Source organism: Mytilus edulis, chromosome 3 (assembly GCF_963676685.1).
Source record: "Mytilus edulis chromosome 3, xbMytEdul2.2, whole genome shotgun sequence".
Lineage (NCBI taxonomy): Eukaryota > Metazoa > Mollusca > Bivalvia > Mytilida > Mytilidae > Mytilus > Mytilus edulis.
The window spans coordinates 17,296,051-17,323,775 of record NC_092346.1 but is presented as its reverse complement, the minus strand read 5'-3'; the positions used below and the strand labels follow the sequence as shown (position 1 = coordinate 17,323,775).

General features: G+C 32.8%; 4 protein-coding genes across 4 annotated transcripts; all 4 read right to left on the bottom strand.

Moving 5' to 3' along the window:
• Positions 1 to 1,355: 1,355 nt before the first annotated feature.
• LOC139515919 (ankyrin repeat domain-containing protein 50-like) lies at positions 1,356 to 2,240 on the bottom strand. The gene has a single exon (XM_071305682.1). It carries the CDS (start codon positions 2,238 to 2,240, stop codon positions 1,458 to 1,460), a length of 783 nt encoding a protein of 260 aa, XP_071161783.1. The 3' UTR covers positions 1,356 to 1,457.
• A 23-nt stretch (positions 2,241 to 2,263) lies between these two features.
• LOC139515918 (ankyrin repeat domain-containing protein 50-like) lies at positions 2,264 to 4,035 on the bottom strand. The gene has a single exon (XM_071305681.1). It carries the CDS (start codon positions 3,881 to 3,883, stop codon positions 2,264 to 2,266), a length of 1,620 nt encoding a protein of 539 aa, XP_071161782.1. The 5' UTR covers positions 3,884 to 4,035.
• Positions 3,938 to 26,848, bottom strand: LOC139515917 (ankyrin repeat domain-containing protein 50-like). The gene is made up of 5 exons (XM_071305679.1): positions 26,652 to 26,848; positions 23,402 to 23,699; positions 21,042 to 21,271; positions 16,943 to 17,165; positions 3,938 to 7,200 (listed from the first exon to the last, which is right to left on the bottom strand). Exon 5 carries the CDS (start codon positions 7,154 to 7,156, stop codon positions 3,938 to 3,940), a length of 3,219 nt encoding a protein of 1,072 aa, XP_071161780.1. The 5' UTR covers positions 7,157 to 7,200; positions 16,943 to 17,165; positions 21,042 to 21,271; positions 23,402 to 23,699; positions 26,652 to 26,848.
• On the bottom strand, positions 17,100 to 23,618 carry LOC139515079 (E3 ubiquitin-protein ligase DZIP3-like). Its single transcript, XM_071304640.1, has 3 exons — positions 23,402 to 23,618; positions 21,042 to 21,271; positions 17,100 to 17,165 (listed from the first exon to the last, which is right to left on the bottom strand). The coding sequence occupies exons 1-3, from the start codon at positions 23,616 to 23,618 to the stop codon at positions 17,100 to 17,102; spliced, it is 513 nt and encodes a 170-aa protein (XP_071160741.1).
• Positions 26,849 to 27,725: the final 877 nt, after the last annotated feature.

Genomic DNA, 27,725 nt, shown 5'->3' with positions numbered 1-27,725 from the left:
TTAATATATATCTAAGATAGCTGCATAGTTTGATGAAAATCCAAGTTGATTTGAAAAAGTAATAAAAAAAAATTAAAGATGCCTATCTGAATTTATATAATAATTTTTATTTTTACCTATTGTATAATTAAATTCTTTCATTTCACAGCAATAAATCAAACTACCTAATAAGCTTGAATTTTGTAAGATCAATATTTAATTTAATTAGATGGGCTGATTTACACTAGTCAAAACTAAAATTGTTTATCATATTCTGTTTCTGTTTGAATGTTTCTTGTGTGTATTTTTGGGCTAATTAAAATAAAATGTTTACTACTTAAGCATTTGAAAAAAGTGTATGTCCCATGCATTAAGATAATGAAAAATCATCAGGTCCCACTACTTTGCACGTTGAAAAAAGTACATGTACCCTTACCATTTGCACCGGTCCCCCCTGCTTGATAAATAATGCACCGTCCCTTATCACAATGATGTGTGGTCTATTTTCAAAAAGAATACTTAGATATAGGAAGAGGTAGTATGAGTGCCAATGAGACAACTCTCCATCCAAGTAACAAAAACAAAAGTAAACCATTATAGGTCAAGGTATGGTCTTCAACACGGAGCCTTGGCTCACACCGAACAGTAAGCTATAAAGGGCCATAAAAATTACAAGTGTAAAACCATTTAAACGGGAAAGCCAACGGTATAATCTACATAAAAAACGAGAAAGACATTAGCATTAATAACTTAAAATTCAGTAAACTATCAAATCAGCGTAATATGACACTTATCACTTAACAATGAAGACATGTACGTTTCTTGTTGATGTCTTCTAATCATCATGATAAACTAGATAAACCTACAAATTTACTTATTTCTCATTTTAATGTTATGTGAACTGTTAAATATATTTCTTTTAATCAATTACAAAGTTCACATAGTATTAATTTCATTTCACCTTCCTCAACCAAGAGGTCAAACCTATTATATGACAGACTATTGAACGAACCAAAAAATACAACACCATCGCTTCCCTTATACTATAAAGTATTATTTTTCTCATTCATTAGATAACTGTGTCATGTGTGTTGAATAAATGTCATGCGGTACTTTTACGATACAAGAATGTATCATCACCAGAATATTACATCGTAAAAGAATGTATGAAATACATATTTTATATTTTTAAGCAACACTATCAAAAACAAGCATATTGTTAGAGAATAGTAGTTAATTTGTCAAAATAGTACTATTTAACGGAAAAGTGGTACAATAATAGTAGCATATATTTTAGCAACACAATTGTTTATATAATTAATCAATTGAAATATAAAATTGATATCAATTTCAGTTGAAAAAAACAATAAATGTTTAATCATAAATATTCAAATTATCAAACATATTGCTTATTACTTTGAAAAAAAAAAAATCATTTGCACTTGTCTAAGTCCTTTCTGGAAAGTGCATCATTTATGTTATGTTGACGTTTGGCCTTGTTTCTCCATTAAAGCATGTTTATTAATCATGATAGCTATATCATACTGACAGTTCAGAAAGGCAATTTGAACTGGTGACTTCCCATTATTGTCACATATATTATAATCTGCTCCTCTATCTAGCAACATTTTAATTATTGTTTTATGACTATGTATACAAGCCATCATTAACGGCGTGTGACCAAGCATATCACATGTATCTAAGTTTGCCCCATTATCTAACAGCATTTCAACTATTTTTGTATGACCATGTTCACAAGCCTCCCTAATAGGCGAATGGCCAATATAATCACTTCTGTTGAAGTCTACTCCTCGGTTTAATAACACCTTAACTATTTCAGTATGACCACTTTTACACGCCATAAATAGAGGTGACTGATCCTCGTAGTCACATTTATCACAGTCTGCCCCTCTTTCTATAAATACTTTAACTAATTGTATATGACCATGTTTACAGGCCAGTAGTAATGGTGACTGATCATGCCAGTCCATTTTATTACAGTCTATGCCTCGATCTAATAAAATATTTGCTATTTCTGTATGTCCATGCACACAAGCTTTCATGAGGGCTGACTGATCTTGCAAATTCAATTTATTAAAATCTGCTCCTTTTGTCAATAACAAATTCACTAATTCTGTATGACCATGTTCACAAGCCGTCATTAAAGGTGACTGGTCGTTAGAGTCCACTTTATTCAAATCAGCTCCTTTGTCTAATAGTATATTCACTATCTTTGTATGACCATGTTCACAGGCCGTCATTACAGGTGACTGATCATTTTTATCTACTTTATTAAAGTCTGCCCCCTTTCTAACAACGTTTTTAAGATGTCGACATACCCTTTTTCGCAAGCCCTTACTAAAAGTGTGGCATGTTCACTGTCACTATGGTTACAGTCTGCTCCTCTTTCTAATAATAACTTCATGGCTTCTTTTTTACCATTATCACATGCTATCATAACAGGTGACTGACCAAAAACGTTATTTTTAACATATTCTGCCCCTTTATCTACTAATATGTTTACTATTTCTGTATAACCAAGTTCACAAGCTATCATTACTGGTGACATGTCGTCAAAATCCCATTTATTCAAGTCTGCTCCTTTATCTATTAATAATTTTACTATTTCTGTATGTTTCATTCTACAAGCTTTTGTTAAAGGTGTGTTGCCATAATAATCAGATTTATTACAGTTTGCCTCTCTGTCTAACAGCATCCATACTATTTCTGGATGATCATTTTCGCAAGCAATTATTAGAGGGTACTGATCTAATCTGTCACATTTATTAAAGTCTGTTCCTTTGTCTAACAATTTCTTTACTATTTCTATGTGACCATGTGTACATGCCTTCATTATAGGTGACTGACCAGCTCTATCAATTTCTTCGTAATCTGCACTTTTCTCTAACAACATGTTTACAATGTTTTCGTGACCTTGTATACAAGCCTTCATTATACATGTTTGACCTGATCTGTCGCATCTATTGAAGTCTGCACCTTTTTCTAATAGTTTCTTTACTATTTCTTTGTGACCATGTTCACAAGCAAACATTAAAGTTGAAACACCCATTCTGTCACATTTATTTAAATCTGCTCCTTTTCCTAATAGTTTCTGTACTATTTCTGTGTGACCATGTTCACATGCCTTCATTATAGGTGACTGACCATTTCTATCATTTTTTTCATAATTTGCTCCTTTTTCTAATAACATTTCAACAATGTCCTCATGACCTTGTATACAGGCCTTTATTACACATGTTTGACCAAATATGTCACATTTATTGAGGTCTGCTTCGTCGATTAACAATTTCTTAACTATTTCTTTGTGACCATGTTCACAAGCAAACATTAAAGGCGAAACACCTAATCTGTCACATTTATGAAAATCTGCACCTTTCTCTATTAACAAACATGCTATTTCCGTATTAAGGTGTCCACAAACCTTCATAAGTATAGATCGACCATCTCTGTCACGTTCTTTAAAGTCTGCTCCTTTTAATATCAACATCCTTAAAATTTTATGATTCGTATTTTCACAAGCATGCATTATGAGAGAAGAACCATCAACATAACAAGAATTAAAGTCCCCTCCTTTGTCTAACAAAATCCTTACTGCACCAGTATTACCTTGTTTACATGCATACATTAGAGGTGACATACCCTTTTTGTCGCATTTACTATATTCTACCCCTTTATCTATCAAAATTCTAACTATTTTTGTACGACCATATTTACAAGCATACATAAGAAGTGACTGTCCCTTATTATTGCATTTCATAACGTCTGCTTTATTATTTAACAACATCTCAACAATTCCTGTATGTCCACGTTTACAAGCTATAATAATCGGGGAACAGCCATTGTTATCACGTCTATTAAAGTCTGCTCCGCTTAGTATCAACATCCTTAAAACCTCTTGATGACCATATTTACAAGAATATAGTACAGACGACCAACGCTATTTGTTACATTTATTGTAGTCTACATTCCTATCTAGCAACATTCTTACAATTGGTACTTGACCATGCCTACAGGCAAACATCAAAGGAGGCTGACCCATTTTGTCACATTTATTAGGGTCTACTCCGTTGTCCAAAATTTTTTTAACAAATTCTGTTAGACCTTTACAACAAGCCTTCATAAGAAGTGAACGTCCCATGTTGTCACATTTGTTATAGTTCACTACACTGTTGATCAACATTTCTACTATTTCCATATGTCCATGAATAAAAGCCTTCATTAAAGGTGACTGGTGAAATTTGTCCGATTTATTACAGTTACCTCCTTTATCTAACAGCATCTTTACTATTTCTGTGTGATTATAAGAACAGGAGAATGCAAAAGCTGTCCATCCGTTACAGTCAATTTTATTATAGTCTACCCCTTTATCTAATAGCATCCCAACTATATCTGTATGGCCATGCTTACAAGCCTTCATTAAAGGAGACTGACCCAAGATATCGTGATTATCACAATCCACACCTATTTCCAGTAACATCTTTACTATGTCTGTATGACCATGTTTACATGCCTTCATTACAGGTGACTTACAATAATTGTCACATTTGTTAAGGTCTGCGCCTTTATCTAACAACATCTTAACGATATTTGTATAACCATATCGACAGGCAACCATTATTGGGGATTGATCCCTTTTGTCACATTTATTATAGTCCACACTTTTGTCTAATAGTAATTTAACTATTTCTGTATGACCATGTTCACAAGCATACAGTAACGGTGACTTGTGCCACATGTCAAATCTATTATAGTCTTCTCCTTGGTTTAACAATAACTTAACAATGTCTGTGTGACCATATTGGCATGCCGTCAATAAAAGTGCTATACCGTGGTTATTACATTCATTATAGTTTACTCCCCTGTTTAATAATATCGTAACTATTTCCTCTTGGCCTTGTTCGCATGCCTTCATTAACGGAGATTGGTGGAACTTGTTATACTTTGCAAAATCTGCTCCTCTGTCTAACAAAATTTCAACTATTCTCGTAAGACCATGTGTACAAGCAGATATTAAAGGTGTCAACTCCTCATTATCGGATTTATTATAGTATACACCTTCATCTAACAACATCTTTACTATTTCTGTATGACCATGTTCACAAGCCGTAAGTAAAGATGTACAACCTTCATCATCAGCTTTATTGTAGTATACCCTTCCATCTAACAACACCTTTACTATTTCTGTAAAACCATGTTTACAAGCCATTAGTAGAGGTGACTTACCCTTTTTATCATAATTATTCACGTTTGCACCTCCATCTATCAACATTTTAACTATTTTTGTAAAACCATGTTTACATGCCATTAGAAGAGATGATTTATTGTTGTTGTCATAATTATTCACGTTTGCACCCCCATCTATCAACATTTTAACTATTTTTGAAAAACCATGTTCACAGGCAACAAGTAGAGGTGACTTACCATTATTGTCACAAATATTAATGTTTGTGGCTCTATTTATCAACATTTTTACTATTTCTTTATAACCACCCTCACAAGCCTTCATAATAGAAGACCGACCATTATTATCACATGTATCACAGTCTGCTCCTCTGTGTATTACCATTTGTACTATTTCCGTATAACCCTCTTTACAAGCCATCATTATAGGTGACAGATCCACTAATGGACATTCAACTTCTGCACCTTCATCTAGTAGCATTTTGGCTATTTCTTTACGACCATGTTCACAAGCCTTCAATAATGCTGTCTTACCAAATATGTCACAGATATCACAGTCTGCTCCCCTATCCAACAACATTCTAACAATTTCTGTATGACCGTGTTCAGAAGCAATTATAACAGGTGACTGACAATCCCATGAACATTTATCCACATCAACATCATTGTTCAAACACCACTGGATTAAATTCATATCTCCTAATAAACAACAATGTAATAACACAGTTGAGTATTTATTATAAGCAACAAACCAATAATTTCCAGTTCGTAGGCTTTTATTGTCTATGGTATGTGCTAATTGTCTTTGAAAAGTTGTATCACGCTTGGTCAAATGAAACAAAAATGTCTTTCTGAAATGAGGTATCTTCATATTAATATTCCTAAAAGTATCCTGAACTTTTCCTATTGACCAGTCAGCAATCATTCTCTGTATGTACATCAGATGATATGTTTTCGGTACAACATTAATAAACTGATCCATGTCTTCCTTTCTTTCTAATAAGAATCTCTCCTTGATCAAACAACTGTCTGCATTCCTAATCAAGCATTCGATTATTTTCTGTCCAAAGTAGTAAGCTAGAAAATCGAATATTTTATCATGAATAGCTTTATAATAGTTTTTACTTTGCTCTGTGACATATCCTTGTACCTTCTTAATGAATGTATGCGTAAATGTGTCAAGTTCATCTCGTATAACCAATAAAGAGGTTCCTCTCTCCAGTTTACATGCTTGACATGTGTTCTCAATGATTTCTTTTATTTCTGCATGCACATCTTTTGTCAATATTTCCTCATCCAATTTATTGTTAAACATGACACATAAAGCTAAAGCACAATATTTAGTGTAATGTCCCATTTGGAAAAGCTTGTCAATTTCTGATTCATAAACTGAAAATGGGTTCTGAAATAAATTTGCAACATTAAAATTTGGATTATCATGAAACATTTTACATAAAAGTGGAAAGCAATCATATAAATCATAATAGTCAGCAATTTCAGAGGCTTTTGATTTCATATAAAGCTTTGCTATTGACTTTTTTTCAGTTTTTGTCAAACGTATTTCCTCTGATAACATGTTGCATACACATGACTTAAAAATTGATAAAATACCAAATTTTTCATCTTTAAAAACTTGTAATCGACATGCTGCAATCATTTTTGTTTGCTTGTTTATAAGCATTTCTTTAATGTCTTTAATTATTGGATCCCAACTTTTAATATCACTTCGGTCAACAGAAAAGTTTCCACATAAATCATCAATAACAAACAATGTTTTCTTATTTGGATTGTTAAACTTAATAATGTCTCCCGGATCAGACACTATTATAACATCATATTCTTCTTCTAACATTTGTAGAGCAACATGTTGGAGTGTTACTGTCTTTCCTACTCCAGAACTAGCCGTTATAGTTACACAACTATTCTCCTTTATAATTTTCAACAAATGCTTTGCAGCTCTTGTGATTAAAAACATGCTGGCATTGTTCTGCCAGTCTTCTATTTTTTTGTTGATTTGTGCTGCAATATAAAACAAAATTAGTGACTTAATTTCACAGTGGCATAGCTTTATCTTTATTTCCAGAGATGCAAGGCATTCATCAAAACTAAGCTATCAGCGTTTAGAAATTAAAATACGATTTTGTAAGTTTTTTTTATCGTCTAGCCGTTAACATTCTGATCATATAATAACAAAAACAAATTCACAATAGATTTAGTAGTTATGTTTGAATGAAATGTCCTCATTCTAACCAGAAGTATTTCCATATTTATAATTACATTCTGCAAAGACCGACTTGCACTTTTGCACCTTTTTCACAGTGGATTGTTCAGATTTTCACTAAGATATATCAACGAAATGCTGTTGGAATAACGATTTCCTTATTTATGATTTCGTGTCGCGTTTTTTATCATTTCAATTGCAGTTTGACGATCAATACTCTTTCAGTATTTTGCATTATATATAAAAGAAGATGTGATATGATTGCCAATGAGACAACTGTCAAGAAGAGACTAACATGACACAGACATTAACAACTATAGGTCACCGTGTTGCCTTCAACAATGAGCAAAGCCCATACCGCATAGTTAGCTATAAAAAGCCCCGATAAGACAATGTAAAACAATTCAAACGAGAAAACCAATGGCCATATTTATATAAAAAAAATGAACGAAAAACAAATATGTAACACATAAACAAACGACAACCACTGAATTACAGGCTTCTGACTTGGGACAGGCACATACTTAAATAATGTGGCAGGGTTAAACATGTTAGCGGGATCCCAACCAACCCCCTAACCAGGAACAGTGGTATAACAGTACAACATAAGAACGAACTATAAAAATCAGTTGAAAAAGGCTTAACTCAACAAAATGATCATGCGTCTAAGACTAAACTATCAATCCGTACACATCCAACATCCAATGGATTTAGTGTAAAGACGTCATAAACAGCCAGAGAAAAACATGACCTTGTGCAATGCCAAGTTACATGTATCGACAGATTGTGGATTCATGAATGTGTATATGTATATTACATACTGGTAATATTTAGTTTGCTTTTAATTTCCTGATAACAAAATCAATATTTATACCAATAAAAACAATATTCAATGATCTTATTGCAGTGTTGAATTTGAACACCTTACCGGATAGCACGAACGGACGGCTAATGGATGAAAATAAAAGTTGTCCGTTGACAAAATGTTTATCCGTTGGGAGTCCGTTGATGTACTGACAGAATAAAACGGATGTGTAACGGATTCATATATATATATATAACAGACACAAACCGGATATGCAACGTACGAGAAACGGACACGTCCCGGACAGAACGGGTGTTTTATGAAAGGCCGATCATGTCAAAAACCCGATTATTTAATTGTTTAACGCGTTAAGGACAAAACTACAAAAAATGACCGAAAATACTTTCTTCTTTCGCCATAACAACGTTTTAAGGCGTCAGATTTTACTCGAAACTTACTAAATGAAATGGCCACATGTGTCATAAATTTGTCAATTAACGCGATAAAGCTTTATTGATTTTCAGCACATTTTTATTATCATCGTCATTTTAAAATAACTTAATTACATTAATCGCATTAAAATAAAAATTAACGCGTAAAATGAAGGTTTAACGTGATAAAAGAGGGTTTAACGCCTTACAAGAAGGTTACCGCGTAAAAAGATTAGAAAGATACAACTTTAACGCGTGACAATCATTTTTTACGCGTTAAATTATATTTTACACGTTGAATGCAACTTTAACGCGTTTAAAGCATCTTTAACGCGTTAAATGTAACTTAAACGCGTTAAATGCAACTTTAACGCGTTTAAAGCATCTTTAACGCGTTAAAAACATCTTTAACGCGTTAAATGCAACTTAACCCATCAAATGCATTTTTAACGTATTAAATGCATCTTTAACGCGTTAACTGCAACTTTAACGCGTTAAAAACAACTTTAACTCGTTAATAGCTACTGCAACGTGTTAAAGCAACGTTTAGTTTCATTTAAGATTACTTTTTCCTATGTATATATATGGACTGATCATGGTGATTAAAAGTCCATCTAGATTTACATTTGTCAACCTGTCTTTACGCTTTGTCTTAAATAAATTTTGTTTATATGTCCGATTTTTAAGATACTTTACTTTTTGCATCTTTTGATGTCTGTATCTAACATAGGGGTTTACCATGAACTTTGCTAGTTTGACGTATACTAACATAAGTCTCTACAAGTAAAGTTTTTTTTCTGTAGATGGTGTAAACAAGACATATCTTTACTATATTTTTACTATAGCTATCAACCATACCTCAGTTGAACATTACAATCGGATATTGTTACACCGTTGTCCGTCAGATAACCGAGGCATATTTTGTTTTTCATTCGAGCGTCATTAATGAGTCTTTTGTAGACGAAACCTCGTCTAGCGCAAATACAAAAATTCAATCCTGGTATCTATTATGAATTTAGCAGCTAGCAATCGTCTGTGAATTGAGAACATGTTCAAAAAAGAGGCTATTAAGAGCATGAATCGAGCATCTAGTAAAAGAGGGACGAAAGATACCAAAGGGACAGTCAAACTCATAAATCTAAAACAAACTGACAACGCCATGGCTAAACCATGCCCTAAATTAATAAAAATGAATCTGTTATTAGTGCACTACCTGTAAAGCTGAAATAATCTGTCTCTCTGTCCGTCCGTTTCTCTGCCCTGAATTTTGTTCAAGGTTATGATTGTCTTTCTGATATTGTTTGACTGTAACCCCATTTTTTATTTTTTATTTACATTGAGTCATAGATCAAACTTATTCGTGAAGTGATATGTCATTTGATTGAGTTAAGCCATTTCAGTAAATATATTAAAGTGTGTCTTTCTACGTTGTAATATAACACTATTGTTTCAAGTTGGATTAAGGTTGGTGCCTATTAAAACGTTTAAACCCGCTGCATTTGTTTGCTCCTGTCCTAAGTCAGGTACCTGGTACCGTGGTTGTCGTTTGTTGATGTGCTTCATTTTTTTTAATATAGATTAGACGTTGGCTTTTCTGATTGAATGGTTTTACACTAATCTTTTTTTTGAAACCCTTTATACCTTGCTGATCAGTGTTAGACAAGGTTACACGTTGAAGGCTGTAATTCATTCCCGAGTGTGCTAAAATGTTATCGTCTTTATTGGTCTCATCTTCATGTGTTTGTGGTGGTATGTTTTCATTTGCAGCACTGCCATGTAATATCTTCATTATTCCCCTCGTCTGTAAGGTCCAGCACACCACGATACTCCAAAAATGCGAACAGATCATAGTGTTTTGTTAGTAACATTATTCCATAACTCCACCCAACGATGTTTTATCGCGTTAAACGATGTCTTATCGCGTTAAACGTTGTTTTTTCGCGTTAAATAATGGTTTATCGCGTTAAAGTAATGTATCGTAGCAACGTAATTGTGTTGAATTTAACGCGTAAATGTGATTCATTATGACACATGTGGCCAGTGCGACGGGTATTTTATCGCGATAAACGTCTTTTTTCACCTACGGGTTAAATCCCAAACTTGATAATTGTTAAGTTTAACGCGTTAAATATATTGATTTCTTTACGCGTTAAAACTGTATTTATCGCGTTAAATGTCATTAATCTTAACGCGTTACTTAATCGGGTTTTTGACATGATCGGCCTTTCATAGATGTCGAACGTACATCCAACGAAAAGTAACGCATAAAACGGACACCTAACGGAAGCGTACCGGATAAAACGGATGAACAAGATATACGGAAAAATCAAAGGCGACAATAATAATACATGTAAATCGCATAAACATTCAAAATGTTTCTGTGCAACTGGTTTTGGTTTGTACTTCAAAATTCCGCCAAAGGGCAGTGTCTGGCCTGAATAAGAACTGCTTGATTGTTAAGACGTGCCTATACTTTAAAATCGATTATGAATAATAAGAATTCATGAACCTTAAGAAATCTGACATACCAATAATTGGCATTTCTGATGCGAAATTTTTAATTGGCATTTATCCGTTTCAAATCCGTTCATCATCCGTTTTATTCGTTATACGTCCGGTAGAAGTCCGTTTCTCATCCGTTCAACATCCGTTTTATCCGTTAAACGTCCGGTAGAAGTCAGTTGGTGACTTTATCTTCCAGACCTCCAACGGATGTATAACGGACACGTAACGGATACAAAACGGAAACGAAACGGACGAGTACCGTACAAAACAGACGCCTAACGGACGTTCAACGGACATTTTATCCGTTGGACGTCCGTTTAAAGTTTTGAACATGCTCAAAATTTTCCACCGGACAGAACGAACGTCGGCGGATAAAACGTACGCTTAACGGACATGCAACGGATATGGACGGATGTCAAACGGATAAGAACGGACATGAAAGGATTGAAAAAAGTTATCCATGAGGCGTCCATTCGAGCTATCCGGAAAGGTATGACCGAGGCTTTACCAAACCACCATTTAATTAAAAAGGAAAATTTTGTTTAATAATATAGTGTGGAAGTGTTGTGTAGAGAGTAGCAAAATCAAAACTGTCAACAGAATCAAAAGGACCATCAAAAGCATGTAATTTATCTAAAACATCCAAAGAGTTTTTTACACTCATAAAATGGTTTCTACCCATACGTTTATATATTTTATAACAATAGTTTATGATAATCTCTTTAATAGCAGATATTGAACTTGTTAAAAGCACTAACATATTAGTTTCAGAACATTTACTAAAGGCCGAGATAATACGATAATTAACTTTTTTTTGTGTAGTTTAGATAGCCGATACACAGTAGGGACCTTCAAATGTTCAGAAAAAGCCTTATGCTTTGATGTTGCATTTATTTATTGATTCAAGCAGCACAGCAGTTATCGTTAAACAGAGAAGCGAAAGATACCGGACGGCAGTCAAACTCATAAATTGAAAATAAACTGACAATGTCATTGCCAAAAATGAAAAAGACAAACAGACCAACAATAGTACACATGACACAACTTAGCAAATTACAGATTAACCAACACGAACCTCACCAAACAACTGGGAGTAATCTCAGGTGCTCCTGAAGGGTAAACAGATCCTGCTCCACATGTGGCACCCGTCGTGTTGCTCATGTTATAACAAATTCGGTAAATATTCTAATTCGGTAGGTCACATTCATGAAAGAGAAGGGGATTGTAGTTACAACGTAAAGAACATATTCGATATCATTTGTGAAACGGTATCCCATAACGGTCAACCAATTATGGCAACTCGTGATGGCGTCCGTAAAATTTACGAAGGGTAAATTTCAACTTCACCATTTGGAGTTATTGGTTTTATAGCTTCCTTGTGAGCAGCAACCCTCTACCAAGAAAATCAAAAAAAAAAAAAAAAAATACAAGCCTGGGAATATCGTATCAATTGGGAGATATCTACTCCGTATGCAGGTGCTGCTGGAATGTTGCTACTTAGAACGGAGAGTTCATAATTGGAAAGTTGAAATCATTGTCGTAAAGTTTTGTTTTCAACCGACCCTCATTGTCAATTTTTTAGATGTTGTCAAAATATGAGGCCGACTTAACTGTATCTGTTGTTTCCTTTATCTCTAGTTCGATGCGTGCAACATAGTCACCAAATTTTGAATTATTTAGTTAGAGTACATCATCTATATACCGGAAAGTTAATGTTCGTTGAATAATTTTTCGGGGACACTAATTTTATTTTTATTTTAATGAAGACATAATAGGATTTTTAGAAGCTGTACATGTATTTTTTTTCCAATAAGGATATGCAAAAATTGTTTATTGAATAGAAGATGCGAAAATTGGAAAACAAAGAGTCGTATATATATGTTCCAGACCATATGAGTATTTGGTCCGTACGCGTACGGTCCGACAATACGCATACGGTCGGAGCGTACGAGTATACTCATACGGTCTAGTACGAGCTCGACCTTACATGTATGTTTTATGGCGTATGGGTTTATTGTAAACAAAAATTTATCAATCTTTTTTTTAGTTTTTACAAGTTGGTATTATTACAATTATATGAAAGAAGTAAATAAGTGAAGCGTTGAAATTAAATAATTCTTAATTTTCTATCTAAATTCCAATTTTACACTCTTGCCATGATGACACTTGCTGCCACAAGGAACGTCCGATTTCTAACATTAAGGGAAAGAACATTTATATCAAAGGCTGGGAGAAGGGTTGGGGAAATACTTTAATCCCTAATTTTATGGAAAAAAGTATTCTGTTTAAGCAGATGACAAAAAATATATTCTGAATCCAAATTTTTTCCCATACTTTATAATGTTAAATATTGAAAAAATAGTTTGATTGATAGCATTGAAAAACTCAATAAAATTTATCGTGTAAGACTCTGACTTAGACAAAAAAAAAACCATAACTCCTTTCCAATAACTTCAATTCAGTTCACGCAATATTCAATTTCATGTACATGTATAACTGACATTCTAAATGCAGGATATTAACAGATTAAATAAACGCGATTTTTCTAAATAATTAACACTTTTAAAAGATTTTATTCCAATTACAATTGAATATTTATATATTTATTCGAGATTTCATTTATGTTTATCTGTAATATACATTTGCATCTAATAAACTTGATCAACATTTTTTTTTAAATCAGGCAGACCGTACGCGTACGGTTCAAATACTCATACGGTCTGGAACATATGCAGATATGCAAATAAAAAAGAGAAGACGATACCAAGTGGCAATCTGTGAAATAATATCACACCAAAAAAAAAACAAGAGAAACACAATGCGGAGCAAATACAGAATTATCCTTCAAACAGTAATAGTAAAACAATATTTAGCTACATTTAAACTCAGATAAAGAAATATAGCTCAATTTGCAGAACACGGTAGTTCTCGAGGTAGGTAAATCCTAGTTATTATCATTATTATGCAAAATGTTATCATCTAAATAAAGAGACGGTATTGTGGCTTCGAAAATCAAAACATCCTTAGCAATATGTGATACAAATTAGTTCATAACGTGTAATCAAAATCTTATGGCGTCAGTTATAAAAAATGAGGAAAATTACATAGTGACAATTAAGAACCTTTGATTCAAAAGCTCCATTGAAATCTATATCACAAAAGTTGATGAGAAAAACAAGCTGTGGAATAGCATTTGAAAATAGGAGATATATAATGCATATTCAAATGCCTTAAAAATGTTTGAATGTAAAAATGCGAATATTACAATGTTTAAATTGCACCCGCCTTTTGTCATAAAGTTTAGTTTTCTGTCCTTTTGTCAAATTCTATAGTCAAGATAAAAAACAGATCTAACTAAATAGTTGGTATCAAATAACTCAAAAGTCAGCACGTCTTTGTTGACATGAGTTGATATATCCTTTAACTCTACTTTCCGCTATATAGATGACGTTCTTTCACTAAACAATTCAAAATTTGGTGACTATGTGGAACGCATCTATCCCATCGAATTGGAGATAAAGGATACTACAGATACAGTTAAGTCAGCTTCATATCTTGACTTACATCTAGAAATTGACAATGAGGGTCGGTTGAAGACAAAACTTTACGACAAAAGAGATGATTTCAGCTTTCCAATTGTGAACTTTCCATTTCTAAGTAGCAACATTCCAGCAGCACCTGCATACGGGGTATATATCTCTCAATTGATACGATATGCCCGTGCTTGCATTTCCTATCATGATTTTCTTGATAGAGGGTTACTGCTCACAAGGAAGCTATTAAATCAAGAGTTCCAAATGGTGAAGTTGAAATCATCCCTTCGTAAATTTTACGGACGCCATCACGAGTTGGTTGACCGTTATGGAATAACCATTTCACAAATGATATCGGATATGTTCCTCACGTCGTAACTACAATCTCCTTCCCTTTCATGAATTTGACCTACCGAATTAGACTATTTACCGGATTTGTAATCACATAAGCAACACGACGGGTGCCGCATGTGGAGCAGGATCTGCTTACCCTTCCGGAGCACCTGAGATCACCCCTAGTTTTTGGTGGGGTTCGTGTTGTTTATTCTTTAGTTTTCTATGTTGTGTCATGTGTACTATTGTTTTTCTGTTTGTCTTTTTCATTTTTAGCCATGGCGTTGTCAGTTTGTTTTAGATTTATGAGTTTGACTGTCCCTTTGGTATCTTTCGTCCCTCTTTTGATATTGATATGGCCATTATTATAAATAAACTGTTTGAAAAACTTTGATTTTTTGAAATTCAAATTCTTGTCTTCCTTATCAAGATTACCTTACCTGAGATGTAGAATGAGTGCCAATGAGACAACTGTCCACAAGAGACAATAAATACACAGAAATTACCAACTATAGGTCACCGTAAGGTTAAAAAATGAGTAAAGCCCATACTATAGCGCATATCTAAATTACAAAAAATCCCAGAAGTTTCGTGTTGCTTAGTCTGTAGTATTTTACGTTGGTTTTGTGTAATGTTGTTTATTAAATGGGTTTTATATTTTCACCCATAACGTCAGTTGTTTTGATCGACGAATAAAACCCTTATTTACTTTATGTCGATTAAGGTTTTATTTGCTCCTCAAGATTTTTTCTGTAGCTGTTAATATCCAAGCGATTTAGTCTCGAATATAAAAAAAGAAAATCTGGTATGATTGCCAATTAGAAAACTCTTCACAAGAGATCAAATGACACAGAAATGAACTACTAAAAGTCATCGTACGGTCATCAACAGTGAGCACAATTATACCACATAGTCAGCTATCAAAGGCCCCAAACTGACAAATGTAAAACAATTCAAACGAGTACTAACGACCTAATTTATGTATACAAAGATTGATCAAAGAACAAATGCGTAACACAGCAACAAACGACAACCACCTGAATAATAGGCTCATATCTTGGGACAGACACATACATTCATATAGAATGTGGCATGGTTAATAATGTTAATGGAATCACAAGCCTCCAAATTGGACAGTGATGTAACAGTAAATCATAAGAATGAAGAAAAATCAGTTGAAAAAGACTTAGCTAGTCAGATAGATATGAATAGCACTACATTTAACAGAGTGGATGTGGCCGGGTACTTGTACATCTTGTACATCTTGTACATCCTAACAACAAAAAGACACTAATTACAGATCTGAGAATTCATGCAGTTACTGACAGTAAGTTGAAAGCCAATAACAAGTATTAAAAATTTATGAATCGATCACCACTTCAGAAAAGTGATCAGTGACGCTCGCATCAAATACTTAAAAAGCCAAACAAGTACAAAGTTAAAGAGCATTGACGACCGGAAATTCCAAAAAAGCTATAGTTATGTATTCCTGGGATAAGAAAATCCTTAGTTTTTCCAAAAATTTTAAGTTTTGTAACAGGAAATTTATATAAAAAAAAAAAAGAATGACCACGTAGTTGATATTCATGTCAACATCGAAGTTCTGACTACTTGGTTGGTGAAACCCTCGGGCCGAATCGTCCACCAGCAGTAGCATCGATCCAGTGGTGTAAATAGTTACCAAAGGTACCAGGACTGTAATTTGAAACGCCAGACGCGCGTTTCGTTTACATAAGACTCATTAGTGACGCTCAAATCAAAACACTTAAAAGCCAAACAAGTACAAGTAAGTATGGATATAAGATTGAGGCATTTCTAACGCTATTTGGCAAATTAGGTCCTAAGTGGGATTTTAACAGAATATTATTCAAGTTATCAAAAATAAAACTTAACCTACGAAATAAAGACATTATATATACACCCCACTGTTTACCTCTAACATTTCATGGTACTGTGTCCTCCTGAGAAGCTTTTATCGTTTGAAGTTCTTTTGTATGTGACAGCTTTAGACTTTCGAATGATTCTTTCAGGTCCTTGATTTCAGTATAAGAACGTTTCATGTCCATCATTATTTCATGATTGGTCTGATCTTAAAGTTTAGATTTCAGTTGATCACATTCCTGTTTCATTTGTTGCCCACCTAATCTAGCAATGGCCTGTAAAATATAAAATTTAAATAATAACAATCTCTTGAAAGGTTACTAATGGACCGTTGAGGCAATTTTGTTATGTTTTATCCGTAAATCAGTAACATCAGCATTTACATTGGAAAGGATCCCGAATAGTATTAATAACAGGTTTGTTAATTGATTTCAGTGACCAAGTCTATGCATGTTAATAACATTAACGGTACCAATTTTTCTGCACCAGATGCGCATTTCGACAAATAATGTCTCTTCAGTGATGCTCGTGGCCAAAATATGTAAAATCCAAAGCTTATATAAAGATGTAGAGCTATAATCCAAAAGTTCCAAAAAAGTATAGCCAAATCCGTGAAAGGAGTCAGAGCTTTGCATGAGGGAGATACATTCCTTAATTTATAATATTTTTTAACATTTTGTAACAGCAAATTTTATAACACAAAAAAATCCGTATTTTCATGGCAGTACCGGAGTACTGGCTACTGGGATGGTGATACCCTCGGGGATTAAAGGTTGATGTAGTTAAACACCATATAACCATATTTAACTACATACCCATTATTGCTGATACGACCAGCAATAAAACATACTTTTATCGGGGACTTTGATCAAACATATTACATAGTTTCCGATATTGCTTGATAAGACCATTTCATCAAACACCAATGCAACAAAGCATCTACTTTTGCCTAAAATAACTCTTTCATAAAACGCCCATACACCACACATTTTATTGTGCCTGATAGAACCATGAAACCCAACATTTTATACGGCTTGTTTTGATAAGAAAATAAAACATTCATGCATAAATGTATCACATATTAATTAATAAGATCTTTTTAAGGGGGCTCGGGTATAAATCTTTTTTTTTTCTAATATAGGATTTCGCTTTTTTTTTTTTTGTATAAAAGAACTTTATCATATTCTTAATAGAAAAATGAAGTCACAATCTGCCTCCGAAAGTAGCATACATTTTTGTTAATGTCCTTTTTTCTGTTAAACTTAGAGGAGAAACAGAGGTAATATCGAAATAAAAAAGAACTTAATTACAGAAATTACAGTTATCTTGGACCAAGCCGAATCGATTTTTTTGGTTGATTTTGTACCATATCATAAAGTAATAATTTATAGTGTAATAAATAAAATTTGTAATGAAAAAACAAATGTTTAATTTTTTGCTGAACTTTTTGTACCCACGAGCCTCCTTAAAAAAACCAGCCATGCAACTTTGCATCAGTAATAGACTGAACGCACACATATAATCGAAAATTAGTAAATAATCATCTTTGAAGGGCAACCAACTACTTCTTTAATCATTCTTTCAATTGTTTCGATCAATCCAGCATTTCTGAATATCCTATTCCTTTTTATGAATTACTTTTAAGGATGTCAACAGTATTTCGAAAGCTGGAGTATAGTCAAACGTTTGCTTTTCGAGGGTTTATGAACTTCTCTCTTTTTAAATTCAGCTTGATGCCCGGTACTTTTGATTACACTTTGATTTATATATTCAGATTATCGAATGCAAAGAGGGTTTTCGAATAATCAGTTTCTTGTTATTTGCTTCTTATTTTTTAAATACTATTTTTCTTCATAACAACCCTTGGGAAATTTAATGGTCAACACTTGTTAATCATCGTTCAACTACGTTTCGTATGTTCGTACTAAATGATCAATGAATATGCCTCCATAATATTGCATTCGAACAAACTAACGTTTTCGAAGTACAGTCTAGTAATGGGCTTCACATAAGAGTAGCTTTCCAAGATTTCAACTTGTGGCTTGCTTGTCTTAATGAACTCGTTTGCTTTTTTATTTGGCATGTCGTTGTCAGATTTGCTCAAATTTTGAGTTTTAGATATTTTCAGGGCGAATATTATGACTGTACGTTTGTTTAAAAACAAAAAACAATACAGCAACTCTTCCCTGGAATAATTGACATGGTAATAGTCTTATTGAGAGAAACGTGGTATCATGTTAAGCTAGAGACTCTCTTGTGAATCTCAATGAAGGGTTAAATGCATTAGTGACTTCTATAATCAGGGTCAATGTCGTAGCAGCTAGTATAGCCCCTATGTCCTATATATTCATATATGATGAATGATATGATACGTATCTAGTCTATTTCAATGACGTCATTATCAAATACTTACCTGAGGGCATTTTGGATTATATGTGTGACAAAATTGAATAAAACTGATTGTTTAAAAGAATAATTATTTTACTATTTTATTTTCATTAATGATTAAACATAAAGAAACGTATATTTTTTTATATATTTCTCGTAGCTTAAGGTCATTTAAGACAAATATATACTGTAAACACCTAATATGATATAAAATATATGGTTTGAAAACGGTTGTGGTTGGTAACATAAATGTTGTATTCAAAACACATTGTTTCACCAAAAGTTTATTTTTAAAGGCAACGGATACGAAATCCAAAACACCTCGAACATAATGGAAACAAAATGTTCCATATTAATACGAACATCGACCTTCATTAAAGCTTAATAGCTCTAAATTTAAAGTGTAATAAAATCTTTGACGTTGCATAGTTTCTGATACTAAGAACAAAAAGGGTTGAAATTGGACCCTTATTTATTACGGTCCGATATCCAAAATCTTAATACATTGCTACTTCGTACTTGTTTGGCTTTATAAATATTTTGATATGAGCGTCTCTGATGATTCTTTTGTTGACGAAACGCGCGTCTGGTGTACTAAATTATTATCCTGGTACCTTTGATAACTATTTACACCACTGGGTCGATGTCTCTGCTGGTGGACGTTTCGTCTCCGAGGGTGTCACAAGCCCAGTAGTCAGCACTTCGGTGTTGATATGAATATCAATTATGTGGTCATTTTTATAAATTTACTGTTTACTAAACTTTGATTTTTTCGAAAAACTAAGGATGTTCTTATCCCAGGAATAGATTACCTTAGCCGTATTTGGCACAACTTTTTGAAATTTTGGATCCTCAATGCTCTTCAACTTCGTACTTGTTTGGCTTTATAAATATTTTGATATGAGCGTCACTGATGAGTCTTATGTAGACGAAACGCGCGTCTGGTGTACTAAATTATAATCCTGGTACCTTTGATAATTATTGAGATTCAGCATATCAATATTGATTCTTCTTGAAATCACATAAAGTTTAATTTTGGACCCCAATTTTTCTTTACTATATGCATAGTACCAATTTTGCCAATTTTGGATCAAATAGAAAACCGAGCCCAAAATCATTAAACGGAATACATGCTCATGTCGTGATATCAAAGAAAAATATTTTTATTTTGTTTGAAATCAATTTAAGTTTAATTTACTCCCTTTGTATCTCAATGTGGACCAAATCAAAAACGGGGCAAAAAATCCAAATTATATATACACGGTTAACTCCAGCATATTAGAGAACCATAAAATTCAAGACTTTCAATTAAACCATAATTAAATTGGTTTAAGCTTAGGCAAAGAATTGAAATTGGTGGTCCCTTTTTCCTAAACTGTTAGGTCCATAATCCCCAAACAAATTCCAATATTCTTTTATGGTATTGAACCTTGAGGTACAATTTTATAGAGATTCATAGACTTATACAGTTTTGCTCAAGTTATTGTCTGGAAATCAGATATCTTTGATATATGACGACCATGATGATGACGATGACAATGCTGACTATGTTGGACTTTAAAAAAGCTAACAAAACATTAGCATGTCTGTAAAGTTCAATTCAAACTAGACAATTCGTTGACATTTTCAACATTGTTCAATGTTGACAAGAAAAGTAAACCTTAGTATACGTTAAATCAAAGCAATATCAAATTTTCAAGCATGTTAGTGGGAAACAAGGGCATGAAGAAGGGGGATACACGTTATTGAATAGAACTACATACATTGGTGATATCATTCCAATTAGCATTGAATACCACAGTGTCTAAGTTCGCATCTTTCAGGTGAGCCATGTAGTTTCTGTAGTGCTTGATTCTAGCTAAGTCTGCCCCAGTTGTGGTGTCATTGGCAGATGGTAAACGGTCATATCCACAAAGAGGAGAAGATATTTTGGTCAAATTTCTCAGTAATAATATCATTAAAGTGACATCAAAAGTTTTAGAATCTGGAACATCTACAAATAATAAAACGTACTATAGGTAGGCATTGATATATAGAGTAAACATCTGGATTAACTGGAATAAAAGCAAGAAATCAAGCAGAAAGTAACACGGCAACAACTACAATCAGTTGTACATAGAGAACCACAATATCATTAAATAATTTTCTGTCATAATTAATAAGGCGGCATTTGTTAAATGTGTTATTGTCAGTCAAAATAAGACAAGTTGAAAGAAATAGACATGACTGCCTAGAACTTTATAACAAAGTAAAAACAATAAAAACACCGAACATCAAGGAAAATTTAAAAATGGAAAATCCCTTATCAAACTGAGAAATCAAAAACCCACAAATACAAACGAATGGAAGACAACTGGCATATTCCTGACTTGGAACAGTCATTTCTTACGTAAAAAATGGTGAATTAAATCTTGTTTCATAGCAAGCTTAACCTCTAACTTGTATAACAGTCAAATTGAAAGGACAAACAATCTTCATTGATTGTTTATTTACGACTCCGTCAATTTCTGTACTGCTTTTACAGATTCTTGGCATGATATTAATTTATAAAAAAGAAGATGTGGTATGATTGCCAATGAGACAACTATCCACAAAAGACCAAAATGACACAAACATTTACAACTTTAGATCACCGTACGGCCTTCAACAATGAGCAAAGCCCACACCGCATAGTCAGCTATAAAAGGCCCCGATAAGACAATGTAAAACAATTCAAACGAGAAAACTAACGGCCTTATTTATGTAAAAAAATGAACGAAAAACAAATATGTAACACATAAACAAACGACAACCACTGAATTACAAGCAGTATAATTTCATCAGTTGACCTCGTTATGTACATATTAATTAAAGTTTATCAATTATTTTCCAATGCACAACTAATTAGGTTTTTTATGTTATTTAAAGTTATGTTTTTTGCTTTTATGTTTCATGATTTCAATATTTTTGTATTTGAGGACCAACAATGGGAGAGGCTAAGGGAAATATATCTGAGATATTAGGTTCAGCTACAATACTAATTCTATCTGCTTTTATTAATGATCACCTGTGTCTGAATCACCTATACATAGTGAAATCTGCTTGTAACGACCATTAACTGCTTATGATATTTATTTTATTCATTTATTTAATTCTTATATTTGTTTTTTTTTTTTTGGGGGGGGGGGGGGGGGGGTTGTTAGCTGCTGACTTAATTTTTAATTGCTACGCTATTGTAGTTATTTTGGGTTACATAAAAAAAGAAATGGAGAAAGTGAATCAAAAGTTGTAAAAATTCAGGTTATAGGAATTTAAAAATGTTAAGTGCAAATTTACATTTTAAACATTGCATTAATATTTTGGATTGTTCAAGATAAACACAAAATTTTATATCTAATAGTCGTTCGGTATTTTTGTTATTTTACTTTTGGGGCAATAACTGTTAAAACTGATTGTTATGCTTTTTGAGATATTTCCAGGTTAGGTAAGTCATTCAGTGCTAATCATTTTTTTTAAATATTCAAAATACAAAAATGTAACAGCAAAAAAAGATGTACATATTGGTCATCTTTTCTGTTGCAATAAATCTAAAACAGACCGATAGGAAAGATTGAACTGATCATTTATATCATGTTTACCCTACAATTCTTTTCACTTATTGCTATACTATTACTTCTTAAAAATATACCACAGACATTGGTAGTCATGTTAGTTAATCCTTCTTGACGAATGTTACAAACTTTAAAGAAGGGAAGATATCCACAAATGAAGCAGAAGACTTTGGTGCAAATCTATTGAGCAGTTTCTGATGGTAAGAATTTTAAGAGCATTAACGAACAGCATACAGCTGATGGACAATTCAGGACATAGCAGTCGGTCGACAGACACAAAACGATGGTAACAGCTCACATGACTGTATTGCACTGTCAGCAAACAATTCTAAAGTTCACTGTGACTAGCAATTAAAGTCATATAAAGTAAACCTATAAATAGAACCATTACGGAAATTAGGATTTTGTACAGACAGAATTCTGTCATAGATACAAAAAAAAGTTCATTATATGCACATAATTTTCACTTACTCATTGATTGGTTAGTACAGCTTAAGATTGGAATGACCAATTAAAAAATACTTTGCACTTACCAGGAAAACTAGTGAACAGGAGTTTCCATTGTGATTCATTTATAACATGCTTATTTTTCAACTCCTTCAGTTTGTTGTATGCCTTCTTTAAAGACGAATCCAACCGTGACGGATGGAATTCACGATCAAACAAGACTCTAGCTGCACGTGGAGATACTCCTGTCAACAGGAAACTCATTCTGACATAGTTTGCCTCTTCTTCAGAAAGAGAAGTCATCTTGTTGAAATTGTTATCCTTTGTACAGAAGTGCAGATTTGTTTGAATTACGCAGAGTGGCATAGGACTGTCCAATATTTCCTGAAAAAAGTATAGCGTGTATTTTTATAGGACTTGAACAAAACATGATACAAATAATCTTTCTATGTTTTCATGGATGTCTCTGCATGGTTCGTCTTAATTTTGCAATGAATATTGTCCTTTCATTCACGATGAGTTGTTTTCAATGTTTTTATCGTTTTTGTGAAAGGTATATTTGATGAAAGTGTTTTTTGTAAATCTTTGTAATAAAGTCTGTCGACTTTCGTTTGATATGCAATAAGATCCAGCTTTTACACTAACAGTTAAACAATGAATGTATCTTTTCTAACCGTAGATACCTTACGGTATATATTAATGAAGGCTTGTCTTTATCATTCATTATCTATCTTTGTTGCACATTTTGCATTTCGAAAAAAAGAATCAGTAACCATAAAATCATGTATTTATTACCATTTGCTGTATCTGTTATTTCATTTTTCTTTATTTTCTTTAAAACTTTTTGAATTTTGTAAAATGCTTTTTGAGTTCACCCGTACCTTACAAGTCAAAATGTATATATGTACCTGTAGGTTCTACATAACATGTGTCTTTAATCTGCATCCTCAGCAATGGCAAAATTTGGTAAAAAGCGCCATAACAAATCAATAATTCAATATAGAATTGACTGGAAATTTCAATCATGTTAGCTTTTATTTAGATCTTGTCTTGGTGCTTATTATTTTTGCTTTTCTAAGTATCTTTCAAAGTAGTATAATTTTTGTGTTGCTCAGTCTTGCATTTCAATGTTGTGGTATGTGTATTGTTATTTGTCCTTTTGTCTTTTTTATAATTTTACATGGCTTTATCAGTTTATTTTCTCTTTATGGGTTTAGGAAAAATCGCGTTTTTTTTTAATTTATGGAATACGTACATCCAAATTATAAAAAGTTAATATGAAACAATAAGCAGTACTTTCGGTTGCTGAAATGTATAATCATTGCACGTGGATTTCGGACTAGACGTCATCTGACTATCGAAATTACCTACGAAGACTGCCGACGATCATAAAACCCAATATCAGCTAAGATATGAAAACAAAATAGATGGCAATCACGTTCTGTCGGATATTTTCAGGTATATGTGATGCTAGAAAAATAGATATAAATCATTGTTTTACCGGTATAAGAATGATCGAAATTTTGGGGACAGGATCATTTAATTGATTATTACAATGTCTATAGTGTTTCACATTTCAATGCTGACATAATTTCTTTCAATAAATGAACATGCTGAACATGCTGAACATGCTTAACATCTGAAGATGTCTAAGTGCACGTACCAAACGGTAAAACTAACGGTTACACGAACACAGTTTATAGTGCGTTTAATAATACGTCAATGTTTTCAGTTTATCTTGACAAAATTTAATCAATTGACTGTATATGTAGCTATATGTTTTAGCGAAATAGTATTTTTTAAATCCGCTTTTGTTAAGTTTAACACTGCAAAAATAGTACATTTCGAAGTTAAAATAATTAACGAGTGAATACTCATATAAAGAGTTAACTGAGGATTTTTTTAATATGAAACTTAAGCTAAATTGTTATAATTATTATAACCCTGGTACCTTTGATAACTATTGTACATTTGGTATTACTGGTCGCTTTTTATATTTATAGTTTCTATTCATCTGTAGTATTTTCAAGATAAATGGAATACACACCAAATAAAAGGTTATAATCGTCAGTAAAAGGCAATAAATCTAGAAATTATAGGGGTAAGTTCAGTAAATAAATATACGTCATCACGGACCGCCCATTTGGGGGAGAGCTTTCTGTATGAAACTGAAGTCATGTGCTCTTCTGATTGGTAGATAATGTTTATAATCAATTTTTTTTGGTAGATGGATCAAAACTAGAATTGAAAAAAAAATTAAAAGTAAATGCTGAATGTACTAATTACTACAGTGTTGAAAAGTAATGGTGGTCAGACTAGGAATTCAGTGAGAATCTACATTGTTTGTAAGCAAGACCATGTGAATGCCTAAAAAATGCCGCATAACTCTATGTTTTTATTGTTGCAAAAGCTAGGGCTACATTTGTACTTTCATGAATGATATATAAAATTATCTAATTTCTAAAGGTAAATCAGGTATACATTTAATTCCATACATAGATTATCATTTCAGTCAATGGGAGATTTTTAATAAACTTACCCCTAAAGAACCCTCATCTTCTTGTGATTTTACTTTCCCTTTCACATTTGTATAACACGTATACATTTAAATGCCGTAAAATCGATTTTGATAACTCGTTTAACACATGTCACACTAGTACGTGTGGTAAATAAGAAAAGAGTGAATGAAAAGTATTAAAGTGAAATAACTTTTAACGCTTTGATTAAAAAATAATATTATGACATTCACTTGAAAAGGGGTATTTCTCACTGACTATGTCCATCGATATGTAACACGCTCGCCTATCATATTTGGCACAGTGTATTTTGTGTTCTAGATGAGAGCATGTAACAATATCGAGAACATTGCTTAAAACAGAACAATTGATAAATTATATTCAGATTATATTGATATTGTCATTCATAAGTTAATTTTAACCATACTATAACTGTTTTCAACAGGTGTTATTTTTTCTGTTTCTTGTGACAGACAGCTGAACAGTCTTGCTGATGCCTTTTATACTGACCAGTCACGTGATATTTTTTATAACACATTCAAATAAAAGAGAGGCACAAATAGACATTCAGTGTCATTAGTAAAAAATTAAACTAACAACACCATGTATTATACCATGTACATAAAAGCAATCAGGTAGAACAAATAAGTATGTCTGCTGTATGTACACAGGTAAACGGTTATTTACATACATAGCAACAACATTTTAAACATAACAAATAGTTATCAAAGGTACCAGGATACAAAAAAAGAAATAATGAAGAAAATTAGTGTAAAAGGAAAATGTTAATCAATAGGACATATCAATATCTTTTCATTACCTTCAAAATGATGCAATATAATGTCCAGTATTTCTATGAAACAACATTGAATTAATTTTGCATTGTTCCTGTTTATTTAGTAATCAGAATTGTTTTTTTTTTACAGAATCAGTTTTCCAATTTTCTCATCATATCTTTGACAGATGCAAAAAATGCACTAAAGGGACCATATTTTGCACACGTCATGCAGATTTGTCATAGTGATGATGTGTCATTTATTATGTCGTAGTGTAAACATCACCCGGAAACACGAAATTTCTTCAATGAGATAATAAACATGCACGAGCAGTAATATATAGTGAAAATATATAATGATCCATATATGCACTTGTTTTCTCTACTATAATGAGTTTACAAATACAGTTTTGCAGGTACACGAATATCCAAAGCGAATCCAATATTTAAAGGCCGGGAGAAAGGTAAAAATAGAAGCCAATGAATGAAATAGTGGGGAATTCAAATGTGTTTGCCTCATATAATTTATATAGTCCACCACAAAATACAGATGATGGATGCATAAAAAACATGCTTGTCAATCTCGAACTATAAAAACTACAACTTACAAGTACAAGCCAAAGGCTTAAACTAAGGCTTATATAGCTTATACTGCTGTACAGGTTGGCTGAGAGACAGGTTCTTGATGTTTATAAAGAAAAACAATTTAAGCCAAAAAGGTCGATAATTTTTAAACAAAGAAATTGGATAATAAAAATGAAAAATAAAACTAGGTGCTTTGACATTCCCACAACAAAACACGAACTCATTCTTTGTTTCAGCGATAAACAATTGCTTTTATCTAGAAAAAAGTAAATGACAAAAATACTGAGCTCAGAAGAAAATCAAATTGGAAAGTTCCTAATCACATGACAAAATCAAATGACAAAACACATCCAAAAACGAATGAACAACATCTGTCATATTCCTGACTTAGTACAGGCATTTTCAAATGTAGAAAATGGTGCATTAAACCTGGTTTTATAGCGCTAAACCTCTCACTTTGTACGACAGTCTCATCAAATTCCGTTATTATTACAATGATGAGTGAACTAAACAGACATAACAAATACAATAGTC

Bases quoted from the DNA above. Each gene is read 5' to 3' on its own strand.
- LOC139515919 (XM_071305682.1), bottom strand. From the start codon at position 2,240: ATGACGGCCTGTGAACATGGTCATACAAAGATAGTGAATATACTATTA.
- LOC139515079 (XM_071304640.1), bottom strand. From the start codon at position 23,618: ATGACTTCTCTTTCTGAAGAAGAGGCAAACTATGTCAGAATGAGTTTC. The intron at 21,272-23,401 runs GTAAGTGCAAAG...TATTATTTGTAG, and splicing joins CCTGTTCACTAGTTTTCCTG to ATGTTCCAGATTCTAAAACT. The intron at 17,166-21,041 runs GTATGTAGTTCT...TATATTTTACAG, and splicing joins ATTGGAATGATATCACCAAT to GCCATTGCTAGATTAGGTGG.
- LOC139515917 (XM_071305679.1), bottom strand. From the start codon at position 7,156: ATGTTTTTAATCACAAGAGCTGCAAAGCATTTGTTGAAAATTATAAAG.
- LOC139515918 (XM_071305681.1), bottom strand. From the start codon at position 3,883: ATGTTGATACTAAGCGGAGCAGACTTTAATAGACGTGATAACAATGGC.